This window comes from Homarus americanus, unplaced genomic scaffold (assembly GCF_018991925.1).
Source record: "Homarus americanus isolate GMGI-L3 unplaced genomic scaffold, GMGI_Hamer_2.0 scaffold56009, whole genome shotgun sequence".
NCBI lineage: Eukaryota > Metazoa > Arthropoda > Malacostraca > Decapoda > Nephropidae > Homarus > Homarus americanus.
Window position 1 is genome coordinate 4,790,966 of NW_024739542.1, and position 16,447 is coordinate 4,807,412.

At 42.3% G+C, this 16,447-nt stretch overlaps 1 protein-coding gene across 1 annotated transcript; it reads left to right on the forward strand.

Moving 5' to 3' along the window:
• The first annotated feature begins 11,480 nt into the window (after positions 1–11,480).
• LOC121874902 (neuropeptide CCHamide-1 receptor-like) lies at positions 11,481–14,974 on the forward strand. Its single transcript, XM_042379242.1, has one exon. It carries the CDS (start codon positions 11,801–11,803, stop codon positions 13,022–13,024), a length of 1,224 nt encoding a protein of 407 aa, XP_042235176.1. The 5' UTR covers positions 11,481–11,800; the 3' UTR covers positions 13,025–14,974.
• The last annotated feature ends 1,473 nt before the right edge of the window (positions 14,975–16,447 follow it).

Here is a 16,447-nt window from a genome sequence, read left to right on the forward strand (position 1 = left end):
AGTAAACAACCAGACCATCACTTAACTACGTAGATTATGCTCTTTGTTATAATGTCAGGACTTACTTAAAAAAAAACACATGTTAAAAATTAGTTTCTTTGTTGAATTCATTATTTTTATGCAGTTTATTTAACATGAAGTATCTCGGGTTTTTTAATACGCTCACTCACTCGTCTGTAATTTTCTCTGTAATTAACTGAAACCTTTCCTGTATGTTTAAACACACACACACACACATACACACACACGTACCGTCATGGGTTGGGGAGGAGGTACACACAACTACAAAAGACACTCAGGGGAAACGAACCAACAACTTTTTTTTTTTTTTTTTTTTAACACACCTCGACACCATAACCCCCCTCCACCCCCCTCCCCCCACTCAAATAACTATATGAAATAAAAGAATATTGCTTCTATCGTGAATGAATTGAAAACTGCGAGAGCTCATCAGTGAAGCGGGACACAGTAAGAAGATTACCTCCAGGACAGACCATGAATGAAACTCGGTGAGGTGAGGGAGGGAAGGAGGGAGGGAAGGAGAGTGACGACCTTAATACTTGTTCCTTGTCATATGAGGTCCGATTTATGACAAGGAGTCTCAAGATGTAGAATTGCTGGAGTGGGTTGACGAGAAGGAAAGAGGAAGAGAAGGAGGAGAGATGAAGATGTGTGTTGTAGGGAGGGAGAGGAATGAAGGAAGGTGTATACAACAAAGGGAGGGAAGGATGGAGACAGGAAGGGAGAACGATGAATATAGGGAGGGAGAGAGAAGGAGGGAGGAAGAGTAGTAAAGGAGAAAGGAGAGAGAGAGAGAGAGAGAGAGAGTAGAAGCAAGAAAAAGGGAGAAAGAGACGAAGAGAAGACTGAACCAGACAGACAGCCGATATTCACAAAGGTAAGAGACTGATATTTAGGTTAGGTTAGGTTAGGTTAGGTTAAAGTCAAGTGAAGTTAGGTTAGGTAGAATAGGTTATACAAAGCTACGGTTACGTTTATGTTACGTTAGGTTAGGTTAAGATATGTTTAGGCTGATAATACAACAACGCCTTGCCACAGTAAACATAGACTCCAACTAATCTCTCTCACACAGCCAAAGTCCTTCCACGTTAATTTCCCTACAGAGACGTGTGTAAAATAGTGCAGTGCGCCTCTCTCTGGTGTCAGGCGTGAGGCGTGTTTTCCTGCGGTTTAACTAAAGGATATTTGCATTCGCGCCGTAAAACGATGGCCAGAGGACGTGAATTTAGTGAAAGTTTGTTGCTGTTCACTTCGACTGGGTGGGAGGGGGGGGATTTGTCTGTGTGGTGCTGAATCCCTTGAGTACAATTATCTTCATCCTCATAGCCAAAGGGGTTAAGACACCACAGTTAAAGGTTTAATCCTCGCCCTTAAAAGGGGTTAAATCCTCACCACCTCACAGGACCCTTCCTCGCCACTTCCTCCCCACCCACCTACCCACCCTCACCAACCCGCACCAACCCACACCAACCCTCACCACACACACACACACACACACACACACACACACACACACACACCATTATTCCTCCTCTGTCACGTGTTCAGGTCACCGATTTATCAGACCCCCAAATTTCAGCTCTTTCCTCCTGTCCTGAATTAAAGTCGGTGCGAATACAATTATTTCATTAGTTCGTTCCTAGTTGAGAGTTGTGTGTGTGTGTGAGTGTGTGTGTGTGTGTGTGTGTGTGTGTGTGTGTGTGTGTGTCTCCCTCTCCCACTGACGAGTTTACGTTGGTTATCAGTTGAGAGAATTGGATCGGGTTTGAAAAGACTCGGGTGCTAATTAGATACGCTCTGAGACAATAAGGTGGGAGTGAGAGACATGGTATTGTTTTGTAATAGTGAGAAAGACGAGTGAGAAAGGTGGAAGTCAGACGGAAAAAGTCAGAATTAACGTGTATTTCTCCAGTCAGTTTCTTGGCAAATTATTTAGACATTTTGCTCATTGGAAAAAAAAAAAGAAGTCTCAGAGTTTCTCAAGATTATTTTAGAAATATTTCATGGGAACACCTGAAGAATAGACACCCCAGGTTATTTCACCTTACGATTAACAACTCGAATACTAACCTATCTTAACCTATCCTAAATAAAGTTAACTTAATAGAACCTAAAATTTACCTAAATTAACCTAACCTAATTCACAAACCAAGACAATCCAGACAGGTAAATTTGCATACAGGTGAACTCAATAAGACCTAATAACTTGAAACCTCTTGTACCTGAACACTCTAAGTAGGAAATAAACATGATATCCTGGTCAGGTGCGTCACTGGAGTACAAGTCAAACAGTAATACACTTTTACCCCCACACGCCGAGGGACTCCAACCTTGGACGATGAGTGTGTTGTGAAGTAAAAAAAAAAAAAAAACACCCTAGTGAACGGTGTTTATAACCTGGGTACACGACACACACACACACACACACACACACACACACACACACACACACACAAAAAGAACTAGGTAAAACTTAATCACACTCGAATAAACAGAAACGTGAAACACAAAAGGACATAAAAAATACAACAAAAAAAGACTATATGAAATGGAAAAGGATGAAAAGAAATAACAAAAGAGTGAGTGAAAAAATACTGGCAATAAAGTGCTATACAGAGAGCCGGAAACTAGTGAGGTGTATATGTAGGTGAAGTTGAGGAGGGAGAGGGGAGAGAAGGGGGAGAAGAAGGGGGAAAGGAAGAGAGGAAGAGAAGGGGGCGGGGGGGAGAGGAAAGAGAGGAAGAGGGGAGGGGGGGAGGAAGAAAGAGCGGGGAAAGGGAAAGGAAGAAGGAACTGAGGAGGGAGAAGAAGGGGAGAGGGGAAATGAGAGGGGAAGAGAGGAAAACATAAGAACATAAGAATGGAGGAAACTGCAGCGGGCCTATTGGCCCATACTGGGCAGTCCCGTTTACACCCAACCCCTATTGCTCATATAAGCATCCAACCTATGTTTGAAGCTATTCAGCGTATTCGAGTTAATGATGATATTTGGTAACTTGTTCCATTCATCCACTACTCGGTTTCCAAACCAGTGTTTACCTATTTCACGCCTAAATCTAAATTTGTCTAATTTAAAACCATTGTTACGAGTTCGCTCCTGGTTGGATAGTTTGAGTACCTTTGTAATGTCCCTTTGTTTAGCCCTGCCTTCCACTTATACACCTCTATCAGGTCGCCCCTCGCTCTACGTCTCTCAAGGGAGTGCAAATTAAGATGCTTTAACCTGTCTCTATACTCAAGGTTCCTAATGCCCGGGATTAGTCTTGTCATTCTCCTCTGAATTCTTTCCAAGGATTCTATATCCATTCTGTAATACGGTGACCAGAACTGAACTGCGTAATCCAGGTGTGGTCTCACAAGAGCAAGATACAGTTTTAGGATGACCTCGCTAGTCTTGTAACTAACACTCCTTTGTATGAACCCAAGTACTTTATTAGCCTTGTTACGAGCAAAAACACATTGTTTACTTGGCTTAAGGTTCCTACTTATCATTACTCCTAAATCTCTCTCGCAGTCGGATTTCTCTATGGCATCGTTGTTCATCTGGTATCTGGTTTCCCTGTTTACATCTCCTATACTGAGTACTTTACATTTGTCCACGTTGAATTTCATCTGCCATTTTTCAGACCATTCGAAAAATTTGTTTAGATCTTCCTGTAGTTTTGCCGAGTCCTCGTCAGATTTGATAACACGTCCTATTTTAGTGTCATCAGCAAATTTACTTATGTTGCTGTCTATGCCGATATCTATGTCGTTTATGTATATAATAAATAATAATGGTCCAAGTACTGAGCCTTGGGGAACTCCACTTGTGACGTTGCTCCAATGGGACTTAGTGCCGTTAATGCTCACTCGCTGTTTCCTGTCCTGTAACCACGCCCTAATCCATTTAAGGATGTCACCTTTGATGCCATGAGCTTTTACCTTTCTAATTAGTCTTTCGTGGGGACTCTGTCGAAGGCTTTGCTAAAGTCGAGATATACCACATCATAATTGTGCCCCTCGTCCACCGATTCGAAAACTGATGAAAAGAATGTTAATAGATTAGTTAGGCAAGAACGTCCGCTTGTGAAGCCATGCTGGGAATCATTGATCAATCGGTGCTTCTCCAGGTGATTTCGAATAGAGTTTGAAATGATTGCTTCCAGGAGAAGGTAGTGGGGAGATTGGAAGAAAAAGAGGGGAAAGTGGATTAAAGCAGGGCGAGAGGAAGAGAAAGAAGGGGAACTGGGAAGGGAAAGGGAAGAGAGGAAGAGAAAGAGGGGAGAAAGGAAATGAGAGGGAAGAGAGCCAGATGCAAAGGAAGAGGGAAGAGAGCCAGATACAAAGGAAGAGGGAAGAGAGCCAGATGCAAAGGAAGAGGGATGGGAGACGAAACAGAGAAAAGGAGAGAGAGCCTATTTCATGGTTGGACGGAGATAAATAATTAAAAAAATAAGTCTCGCTTTATTCTTATTTTACACTCTGATTTGACTTCCTTCCTTTGAACTGTCGATTGTAACTTGTTTCTCTGTAGACTTGACCTTTGGCAGCTGTTGTCCTGTTTAAATGTTTCTCGATATAAGTAAGATTGTTTACATCTGGAAGGAAATAATTATATCTGCCGGCTTTTGTTTTTCGTCAGGGATCCTTCCTGTAAACATCGCCTTCAGGGAAAAATCCTTGAACTTTTTGATTAAGGATTTTGTAGGAGTGATTGTTATAGTTGTCCTGTAGCGAGAACACCTCCTGCAGTCTTCATCTTGCTTCTATAGTCTTCATCTAACTACTGTAGTCTTTATCTTTCTCCTGTAGTCTTCACCATCCTCCTGTAGTCTTCATCTTCCTCCTGTAGATTCCTTCTTCCTCCCAGGACCTCTCCCTAGCTCCTATAATTTCTCACCTCCTGACGTTTACTCCTCTCTCAGAAACTCTTCCCTATATGCTTCTTTATTAGGTTAGGTTAGGTTAGGTTAGATTAGATTAGGTTCGGTTACGTTAGGTTAGGTTAGGTTAGGTTAGCTAGGGTTAGTTTACGTTAGGTTAGGTTAGGGTAGGTTACGTTACGTTACGTTAGGTTACGTTAGGTTACGTTAGGTTAGGTTAGCCTCTCTCTATATTATTACAAGATCTGTCAATACTTTTCCTCCCATTCCCCCCAAAAAAGCCTTACTCCCTGGTTCCTGCAAGTCGTCTTCCTTACCTTGATGTTTATGCCTCCCTCAACTCTCCATTCCTCTCGCTTGAGTGCTAATGTCCCCGTCCAGGTGTCCCTTTCTCACTCACCCTCCTCTCCATTCATACCACGAGTTGATCCTTGGACCTCGGCTGGACTCTCTATACCTGCTGCTCCCTCCTCACCTCCCACCTTAGTATGTTGTCCCGTAAATATGTTCTCTCTCTGAATACTTACCCTTAAGAATGACTCTCTAGGTGAAAATATGGTTTCCTTCATGTTAGTGTCTTTCACCTGGCCTAAGTTAACGTAGGTGAAGTGTCTTATCACCTTAATTGACATGTCTTACCTACGAGCTCCGTCATGTCTTGCCTACGAGCTCCGTCATGTCTTACCTACAAGCTCCGTCATGTCTTACCTACGAGCTCCGTCATGTCTTACCCACGAGCTCCGTCATGTCTTACCCACGAGCTCCGTCATGTCTTACCTACGAGCTCCGTCATGTCTTACCTACGAGTTCCGTCATGTCTTACCTACGAGCTCCGCCATGTCTTACCTACAAGCTCCGTCATGTCTTACCTACGAGCTCCGTCATGTCTTACCTACGAGCTCCGTCATGTCTTACCTACTGCCTTATTGCATTGAACAGTTTTTAAAGATTATCATTGTGAAAGTCTATTAATTAGCCCACACTTAAAAGGCAAAGGTACCTATTGGTTTCCTTTTATGTGTGTGTGTGTTGGGGGGGGGGGATACCTTACAAGTTGCAGAAATAGGTACAAACACAAGCATATTAATAGGTACAAATACAGGTATCTCACAGGTACAGGTATATCACTATGTATCGTGCTGGGTAGAAGCCAGGTATAGGTAAACAAGCCACTGACTGATGATTACAATAACACTGAGATATACTACGTTAAATGGAAGTGTTTCGGAACATCATGACAGAGACAGAGACAGGCCTCATGATGCTCTGATTTATGAAGAGCGACTCAGCAAAATGATACTTGATATTAGAGTGAACAGCTATAGAAATCTACAACAATAACAACAACATAACATAATAACATTGTTGATGATGAATTAACTATCTATAATCAGCTAATTCACTACAGTTGGAAATTGTACGATGTTCTGGGATATTCAGGTGTCACAAAGATGTTCTAGAATGATCAAGTGTCTGATACCAATCCCTCCCTCCCTCCCTCCCTCTCCCTCCCTCTCCTCCCTCTCCCTCCCTCCCTCCTCCCTCCCTCTCTCCCTCCCTACCTCCCTCCCTTCCTCAGGTGAGTGCCAATGATATACAGTAATCACGGGAAGAGCCCAGCAGTTAACAGGAAGACTAGTGCCATCATTCACATTGCCTTGTCTGTATACAATGAAAGTCTGCCTCTGTGTTTGTCTCCCTGATGAATGTTTTCTCTTTTATCACAGGAGGAAGAACAATAGAGATATTGTCATCCTTGAAGACGAAAAGTTATCCCACCTCATCTTCGTTCTTGCCTAAATTATTAAAATCAATCGAATTTCATAATCCATCGACTTACATAATCCATCGACTTACATAATCCATCGACTTACATAATCCATCGACTTACATAATCCATCGACTTACATAATCCATCGACTTACATAATCCATCGACTTACATAATCATCTTAATATATCTTACATTTGATCAACGTACTGTAATGGAGTTCATTTTGTGGCCCAATATTTAATTAATTTAAAGGGTAAAATTATTATTCTCTATCCTGCATCTTGAAATACATAATATACATACTTGATGAAGAAATAATAACAGAAGAGTTGTTGGCTAGTAATCATACGAGTCTTATTGTGTATGTATACGTTAGTTTAATCTCTTTATACCCTCTTTATTATTTTTAGTACTCATTAAAAGTAAATTCATCCCCTTTGTCACCTGACATTTTCCTGATTATAATATTATTTGATGTTTTCTAGACACAACTAAATTAATTGTTGATTTTCTGAACCAGATTTTGATGTGATAATGTTCTTGCCGGCGACCATTTTGGATTATGACGTCATCAATGTAAACATTAGGTCGGAACCAAGTAAAAAATTAATCAGTTGATGATAATGTTTATTCTGCTGGGTTGAAGTTGACAGGATATTTCAGGATATTTACTAGATCAATACAGGTACAGGTTAAACGACAGGTACTATACAGGGTCAGGTGCAGGTAACGGTGTACGTAAAGCTTCAGGTAAGGGTACAGGTTAATTACAGCTTTACGAAATATACAGAAGCATAATACCGTCTGACTATGTGTGTGTCTTCCTTATTGCTTTTATGTCTGTCTGTGTCTGTCATTCCGTCTGTCTTATTGTCTGTTTGTCTGTTTGTGTGTCTACGTGTCTGTCTTCCTGTCTTTATTATTACCTGCCTGTCTCTCTCTGTCCACGTTTTGACTTCCACACGAGGAATCACAATTTAATTTAATCTTGCTTGACTTAACCTAACCCAACCTGACCTGACCTGGGTTGGAAGCCTTCGTCAGGGACACAAACTGAAGTTCATCGAGTTTGACGTAGAAAGGTCAAAGCCGTGTGGTGGTCAGCTTACACACACACACACACACACACACACACACACACACACACACACACACACACACCTGAAGAGTATGTCCTTAATCGTCCTATGATTATAATGATAAACAGTCACGTTTAATCCCAACTGAGATGTGGAGGAGTTAATTTATAGCGATGACTCTCTCTCTCTCTCTCTCTCTCTCTCTCTCTCTCTCTCACACACACCCAGGACCACCAGGCAGGTGCTGTTGACAGGTGTGGTGAGAATTATGATAATCCTCGTATGGATCAGTGTGTCGTCCTAGAGGGAAGAATGACGGACTGTATCTCTTGGTCTTGTGATAAATTCATTCTTCTTGACACATCTTACTCGGTAGGAGGAGGAGGAGGAGGGAAGGGAGGGAAGGGAAGGGAAGGGAAGGGAAGGGAAGAAGAAGTGAGGGAGAGAAGAGGTGGAGATGAAGGGTAGAATGGCCGACTACTCTCTTCGTCCTGTAATAAATTCATTCACTTTGACACACTTCAGCCGGAGAGTAAAGGGAAAAGGAGGAGGAGGAGGAGGAAGAAGAAGAACAGGAGGATGAAGATGGAGGAGGAGAGGAAAGTATGTACTGTATAGATGTATTATACAGTATGTGTATGTTATATATATATATGTATATTATGTAGATATATTTTGTATATGTACATGACTTTTTGCATTGATTTTTCTTCGAGCATTTACGAAGCCTTGTTGGAGTGCCAGACTTTTTTTGTTTAGGTTAAGGTGGGGAAAGGATGGAAGGCATGCTGGGGCTCAAGGCACAGCCAGACATGAGGGATAGAGAAGTCACGACAGATAGTCATGGGGGGAAAGGTTGGAAAAGAAGTTTAATGAGTTAAACAGAGGGGGACGACACCCCTTGTTTTACATATTACAGAGTTTGTTGGCTAACTAAGGTAAACTAGGATTTAGGATGAGGTTGCACAATGGTTACTTTGGTAGACAATGACTAGTATGATTTTACAATTACATGTGTTTATAATCTTAAGTCTGTATTACGTTATGGACTCACTAGATTGTGACTTGTTAAATGTGATCTTATATCATGTGAGTTTTAATCGAAGGTGGATCATTGTGGTGGACATACTGTAGATGGGTCTCGGGTTGGGTTGTTGTAGTGCGGGCAGACAGTGGTTGATGACAGTCAGCGTGAAGGTGTCAGAAAACCCTGAATATCTGAGTAATTTCCACCCTAACATTATTTGGGGGCGATGAGGTTAGATTAGGTTAGGTTAGGTTAGGTTAGGTTAGGTTAGGTTAGGTTAAGGTGGTTAATCTCTCGGTGAAATAATCTGGGTTGGAGACTCTTCAGGTGAGTAGGAAAATCCAGGTGAACGTGTCATGGTATATCTTACAGCTGAGACGTGAACATAAACACTCTCTGCACTTCCCGTTGGTGTGAAAGCAAGATTCATCTGCAGTGAGCGCTACCTCTGTTGCCTCGGCACCTGAGGGTCAACAAACAACATTATACAGACACAGCTTGAGGTCACAGGTTACGGTTGCCACACACACACACACACACACACACACACACACACACACACACACACACCTGAACTATATTGTCGAAAATGTCAGACGACGCTTGGTTCTGTATTGATATATTCAGCTTCAGGCATACAATTTTTAAGTCAACAAACAGAATACATCAACTTCTGAGGCGTTTATATACTCGTACATCCTGATAAACAAATTCCCACCCGTCGAATACGTTCAACAAACCGTGTAATATATCCAGCCATTAAAAATGTTCACAATTTTTATGAAAGCAAACTCTCGTCCACTCACTGATGCTCAACACACGACTATTAGGAACTCATCTTACTATACTTCCAGCTATACAACTTGACATTTACACTATGAAGACGAAGCAATGAATAGGAGCTACAATAGTCAGACACGAATCCCAGCAGCTATCTTTTAATGTATCTGATATTTGCGGCAGACGACTTGACAACTCTCCCCCACTTTACAGCGTTGAGTTACGTTCCTTTCCAAGCTGTCAGTGTTTAGATTGCGTCCAGTCAAGTAAAACGGATTTCCATTTTGAACAGTAAAAACACGTAGCGCTCGTCAGGGGTTGAAGGTGAAGCCACAGCACAATTCTCCTGTTAGCTGTGTACGTGAACAGGCGATCGCCAGGTGTACCGAGTCGTGTATATTGCAATATGTCACTGCATTTCTTAATCCGTTGTTACTGCTCCTTGTGATTCATCCATCCATTCATCCATCCGTCCGTCCGTCCGTCTATCCATCCATTCTCATTTTATAAAGAAACTCATATATCCAAGACAGCCGATCACCCTTCACTTTTAAACACCAGTGAGACAAAATAGAGAAATGTGGCTATGTTTCTCACACCCACCCACCCACCCACCCACCCACCCCCCCACCCCCAATCCCTCCACCCCCCTACTACCTGTTTTCGCTTTAAGCTTCGAGCCATTTACCAGAGGCTAGGCGTTTCTGTTTTTTTTATTCTCTTCAACATGGAGAGCCACGAGGTGCAGGCAGGTGACTGGAGCCCACTCAAGCGCTTAAACCTAAAACATTTAAAGGGTTAAGCCTGAGCGCTAGACACGTGTACAGTATGTCATGTTTTGCTGACAGGAGTGTTTGGATGGCGGAGTGTATCTGTTCCTTCTTGTGTGTGGGTGTGTGTGTGTTTTGTGGGGGTGGGGTCTGAGTGGGGTGGAAATTTGTGAACAAGTTGGATGTTTAACACACACACACACACACACACACACACACACACACACACACACACATACACAATGGTTGTAATTACCCAGTCCTACACTTATTGATCAACTATTAAGGACACAATTATCGTTTGGCTCGACCCATAATTACTTGTTCTAGATTGCTTGTTCGAGACCTGTGTTCCAGTTAATTAACCTTGATACTTGTTCCAGATCTTTGTTCCAGATAATTGTTCCAGACCCATATATCCAGATGAATTTACTCCAGGACCATTTCCAGATGACTTGTACTGTAAGCAGCGACACACATACAAACATACATCCAAACAGACACACACACACACACACACACACACACACACACTGTTTACAGTCTGTGTATACCTTTAGTGCTGATACTTTGTAAAATCTTGTTTTAATTCTCACTTGTATCACAAAGTTTATAACGACACAGTTAGTGCCAGAGTGTACGGTCATTGTTTCTGAAGAGATGACTGGCGTTGTGGAGAGTTAGTCAGCTCTGGTTGTCCGTGACTGTGTTCGATGGCTACTTGAGTCTGATGGAAGTGGTAATATTTTGAAGGTAACCTAACCTAACCTAACCTAACCTCACCTAACCTAACCTAACCTAACCTAAACTGGCCTAACGTGACCAAACCTACCCTGATTTAACCTAACCTAAGTCTTGGTAAGTTAGAGAAGGTAACGTTCCATTAGGTTAGGTTAGGTTAGGTTAGGTTAAATGATGGATTTTACCTGTTTTTAAATATTTTCATCCACTAAAAAAAATAATCTACAGTTTTAAAAGAATTAATGATTAAACCTGACGAGTAAAATTATTCCTCTGTGATGTTCCTAGAGAATGAAACACTAACTAAGGATTTAAAACCGATTACAATACTAATTTCATCAGTTAATCTTCAAATTTAAAACATTCAGTGTATTATTTATTCATTGTATTCATCTGTTTATTTTTTAACAGGTGGTGGCGATGCTACATCAGTGGGCGGAGGCGTAAGGGTGAGCCAGTTGTGCCCATCTGTTGCTGCTGACGTCACAGCCACCATCACGCTGTTAAATGACTGTGGTGTTCCCGGAGACGTGTGTTATTCAGAAAACATATAAGAAATAAATGTTTGTGAAGGCAGAACTTTGTGTAGATAATAGTCAGTGAAATATAGATTAGTCAGTGAAAATTACAGTATAGTTCACATCTCAAAGTCTTAAGACGAGGAAGAGTATTTCACCACACATCATAGACAGGTGAGGTGAAGGAGACTCAGACACACACCTTCACTACAGACCAGTAGTCAGGATGGCCATGCTGGAGGAGGGTTGTGTGGGGTCAGGTGTGGAATGTGACCTGACAGACTCCACCCTGGAGGCCACTGTGGAGGACCCCTCGACTAATCTCTCCTGGATTAACAACTCGCTCCTCGCCGTCACCACAGAGCTGCCCTACATACCCATGCAAGAGCGGCCAGAGACCTACATTGTGCCCATAGTGTTCTTCATAATCTTCGTGGTGGGCGTGGCGGGTAATGGCACGCTGGTGTTCATGTTCATCAAGTACCCCACCATGCGTAACGTGCCCAACACTTACATCCTCTCCTTGGCTCTGGGCGACCTCCTGGTGGTGATCTTCGCTGTGCCTTTCGTTTCCCTCATCTACGTCACTGATCACTGGCCCTTCGGGGAGTTCATATGCCGGCTTTCAGAGTTCATGCGGGACATCTCAGTGGGCGTGACCGTGTTCACGCTGACGGCTCTCAGCGCTGACCGCTATATGGCCATCGTGGACCCCGTGGGTAAGCGTGCAGGGGCAGTGGCCCACCGCAGCACTGTGGCCGTCACCGTCATGATTTGGGTGTTGGCAGCGATCCTGGCGACCCCCGCTGGCGTGTTCTCCCACCTGAGTGTCAAGGACTCCTCCAAGGGAGATATCGTGGTGTGTTACCCCTTCCCTCCTTGGCTGGGAATGTCCTACCGCAAGATCAACGTCCTCGCTAAGGTGACCGTGTACTACGTTCTTCCGCTCCTCATCATCTCCACCTTCTACCTCCTTATGGCGCGCCATCTGGTGAAGGCAGCGGAGCCCCTCCCTGGCGAAGCCCAGCACCAGCGTCATCACATCAAGCACGTCGCCGCCCGCAGGAAGGTGGCTAAGCTAGTGCTGGCCTTCGTCGTCATCTTCGCCATCTGCTACTTCCCCAATCACGTCTTTCTGCTGTGGTTCTACTTCAACCCCAACATGAAGGAAGACTACAACTACTTCTGGAACGCCTTCCGCTGCGTCGGCTTCTGCCTCGGCTTCATCAACTCCTGCATCAACCCCATCGCCCTGTACTGCATCAGCGGAACATTTAGGAAGAACTTCAACCGCCATCTCTTCTGCTGTATATGCCCCGAGGCTACCCAGGGCCGCACCTGGACCACCTTCCACTTCCACTCGTCTGGACAACACTTCATCTCCACGGTCAGGAAGACTGAAAACTTCGACATGTCCACCATGAACGGCCCAGAGAAGACGGCTGTGTAATGTGTGTGGGTGTGTGTGTGTAGGATAAGTGGATATGAGTATCTGTATACATAAAATGACTTCACTTATGCCACAAGTATTGCGTACTTCTAGATGTACTATACGTTAATAAAGCAAACACTTGTGGTAGCAGGAGACGGTGGTGAGGATGGTGTTGTAAATTATTCTCTAACTCACAGATGTATGAAAGTATGGATGTGTTTCTGTAATATATATAAATGGGTGTGTGTGTGTGTGTGTGTGTGTGTGTGTGAGTTTTTGAATACACATACAAAATTCACTATAAGTTAATGTAGCTTATAGGGGACGATTGACATATAGGTTGTACAATATTAAGTGATTTAGAGGTCTAGTACAGGCAGTAGTGACACATTGTGCCCACAGGCAGTTACCATCACAACCTGCCATCCTCAGTGCCGGAGATTGGAAGGTTTTACCCCACTCACTCAACTGCTGTACACTTAATGCTAGTCCCTAGGGTGAATATTTTAACCCCAGAAGCTTGAGTCCCTTGGGTAGGTTTTCTCTTCGTATTGTTTCATTTTGTTTTTTTCATTTTAGGATTTTTTTCAATTATTTTTGTTTTCACTGTTTTTCGTTTTACTACATTCCAGTTTCTTCATTCCACTTCATTTCTATTTATTTCAGTTCATTTCACTTTTTCGTTTCATTTCAGTTTCTTTTAATACGTAGGACTATTTCTTGATGACCAATTTTACGTGTTAGTTTCAGTGCTTTTCCAGACGTCCCTTATCGAGTGAGTGACGACAGTAGTGAGGGACGCTCCATGTCTTTATTTAGATTTTTTTTTTAGAAAGACAAAAAGAAACAATAACAATAACAACAACAACAGCCATACCAACATCATTATCAACAACAACAACAACAAAATCAACAACAAAAGACAATTATTCTAGACTTATTCAGTAATTCTTTTTACTTTTCTCAAGAACCTGAGATAAATACACTGAAATATAAACTTGAATTGGGACTATTACTTTTTACCGCCGAAATACTTTGGTGTTGGTTGATGGAACAGCGGCCAGCAACGTCTGACAACAAGACACTTGCCTGAACGTTTGTAAGAGTTAAGCTTTGTGTGTGTGTGTGTGTGTGTGTGTGTGTGTGTGTGTGTGTGTGTGTGTGTGTGTGTGTGTGTGAGCTTTATAAGATGTATAAGTTATAAGAAACAAGATGAATTATGTTACTATAAAATTTCTACTGAGTGTCAATGAGTTAGGTTGATGAGGTACTGTATGTGGTTTTGTCTTACACACACACACACACACACACACACACACACACACACACACACAGAGAACTGGAATTTGCATCTATATAAGTGTTTGTTTTATATTACCTGAGTGTCAAGACCTACACATCTGTCACAACTTGTATATATTATTTGGTCTGTTTGAGTAAGCGTTGACAAACTAACGTGTTCTTAGTAATCATAAATGATGCACTAATGTACAGTATTAAAATATATCTGTAAATCTCTGTGGATAATATTCTTCTTCTTCTTCTTCAAAAAAAAAAAATGAGCATCAATCTGTGGGACAGCGAGAGATTCGAGTGGGCTAAATCTCTTTGTTAAATCTTCTTTGATCCTCAACCTTAGACAGATAAAATCCCTTTACCCTCGCTGGTCCATCGGGCGGTCCTGTACCCTTTACTGTAACCAATGCGTCTCACTCCATCCCAGCCTGTAGAGGTGAACCGATATCCTGATGCTCTTTTTTTTTTTACTGAGATATGTTGAGTCGTCTCTAGATGACCGTAAATGGTGGGTGTTTTATGTAATTTTTTAAATGTTGCTTGTACAGGTATGTGTTCCTTGATGGGTGGGGCATGTGTCAGGTGTGTTCCTTGATAGGTGGTCTTGTGTCAGGTGTGTCCCTTGATGGGTGGTTTTGTGTCAGGTGTGTTCCTTGATGGTTGGTCATGTGTCAGGTGTGTTCCTGTGTCAGGTGTGTCATGGGTGGTTTTGTGTCAGGTGTGTTCCTTGATGGGTGGTCATGTGTCAGGTGTGTTCCTTGATGGTGGTCATGTGTCAGGTGTGTTCCTTGATAGGTGGGCATGTGTCAGGTGTGCTTGATGGGTGGTTTTGTGTCAGGTGTGTTCCTTGATGGGTGGTTTTGTGTCAGGTGTGTTCCTTGATGGGTGGTCATGTGTCAGGTGTGTTCCTTGATGGGTGGTCATGTGTCAGGTGTGTTCCTTGATAGGTGGGCATGTGTCAGGTGTGTTCCTTGATGGTTGGTCATGTGTCAGGTGTGTTCCTTGATGGGTGGTCTTGTGTCAGGTGTGTTCCTTGATAGGTGGTCTTGTGTCCAGGTGTGTTCCTTGATGGGTGGTCATGTGTCAGGTGTGTTCCTTGATGGGTGGGCATGTGTCAGGTGTGTTACTTGATGGGTGGGCATGTGTCAGATGTGGTACGTGTATGAGGGAGGAGTGAGGTCCCCCAACAGCCTCTGGCGAGTTGTTAAATATCTGAACACCCTGTACATTAAGGCCTCGATACCCTAAACCCAGGTATAGTTAAACCTTGACAATAAGAGTCTTAAAAGAGGCAGACTTTCTTGATCCATCCATCACTCTCTAGGCTTCCAATATTTCTAACCCCGGATACAAGTCTCAGTGTGTCTCAGCATCTCGATACCCTAAACCCAGGTATAGTTAAACCTTGACAATAAGAGTCTTAAAAGAGGCAGACTTTCTTGATCCATCCATCACTCTCTAGGCTTCCAATATTTCTAACCCCGGATACAAGTCTCAGTGTGTCTCAGCATCAGTGATTTAAGTTTATATCACACTTGTATCAGCAACACAAACCTCCCATCAGGATTTCCGCTGAGAGTGTGTGTGTGTGTGTGTGTGTGTGTGTGTGTGAAAGGTGGATCATGTGAAGATTAGACACGCCGGCTTATTTCACCTGAAGATTAAATACCCAAGCGCTGGCCTTACCTAATCTGGTAGTAGTACTGCGTGTGTTGATCGCTTTAGAGAGAGAGAGAGAGAGAGAGAGAGAGAGAGAGAGAGAGAGTATCAGGTGAAGGTACAATGTGAAAATTTCCTTTAAGGTTGAACTAAGACTTTATCTTTGTACTGTATATATTAGCCTTGTTAAGCATTACTCCTTAGTCTGTACTCACCCCTGAAGATGTGAATTACACGAAAGCGCTTGGGAACTTCGTGTTTTCTTGTTTCCTTGTGGTTATCACACACACACACACACACACATATATATATATATATATATATATATATATATATATATATATATATATATATATATATATATATATATATATATATATATATATATATATAAATCACTGTAGGTGCATATATATATATATATATATATATATATATATATATATATATATATATATATATATATATATATATATATATATATAT

Coding starts and splice junctions, on each gene's coding strand:
- LOC121874902 (XM_042379242.1), top strand. CDS start 11,801: ATGGCCATGCTGGAGGAGGGTTGTGTGGGGTCAGGTGTGGAATGTGAC.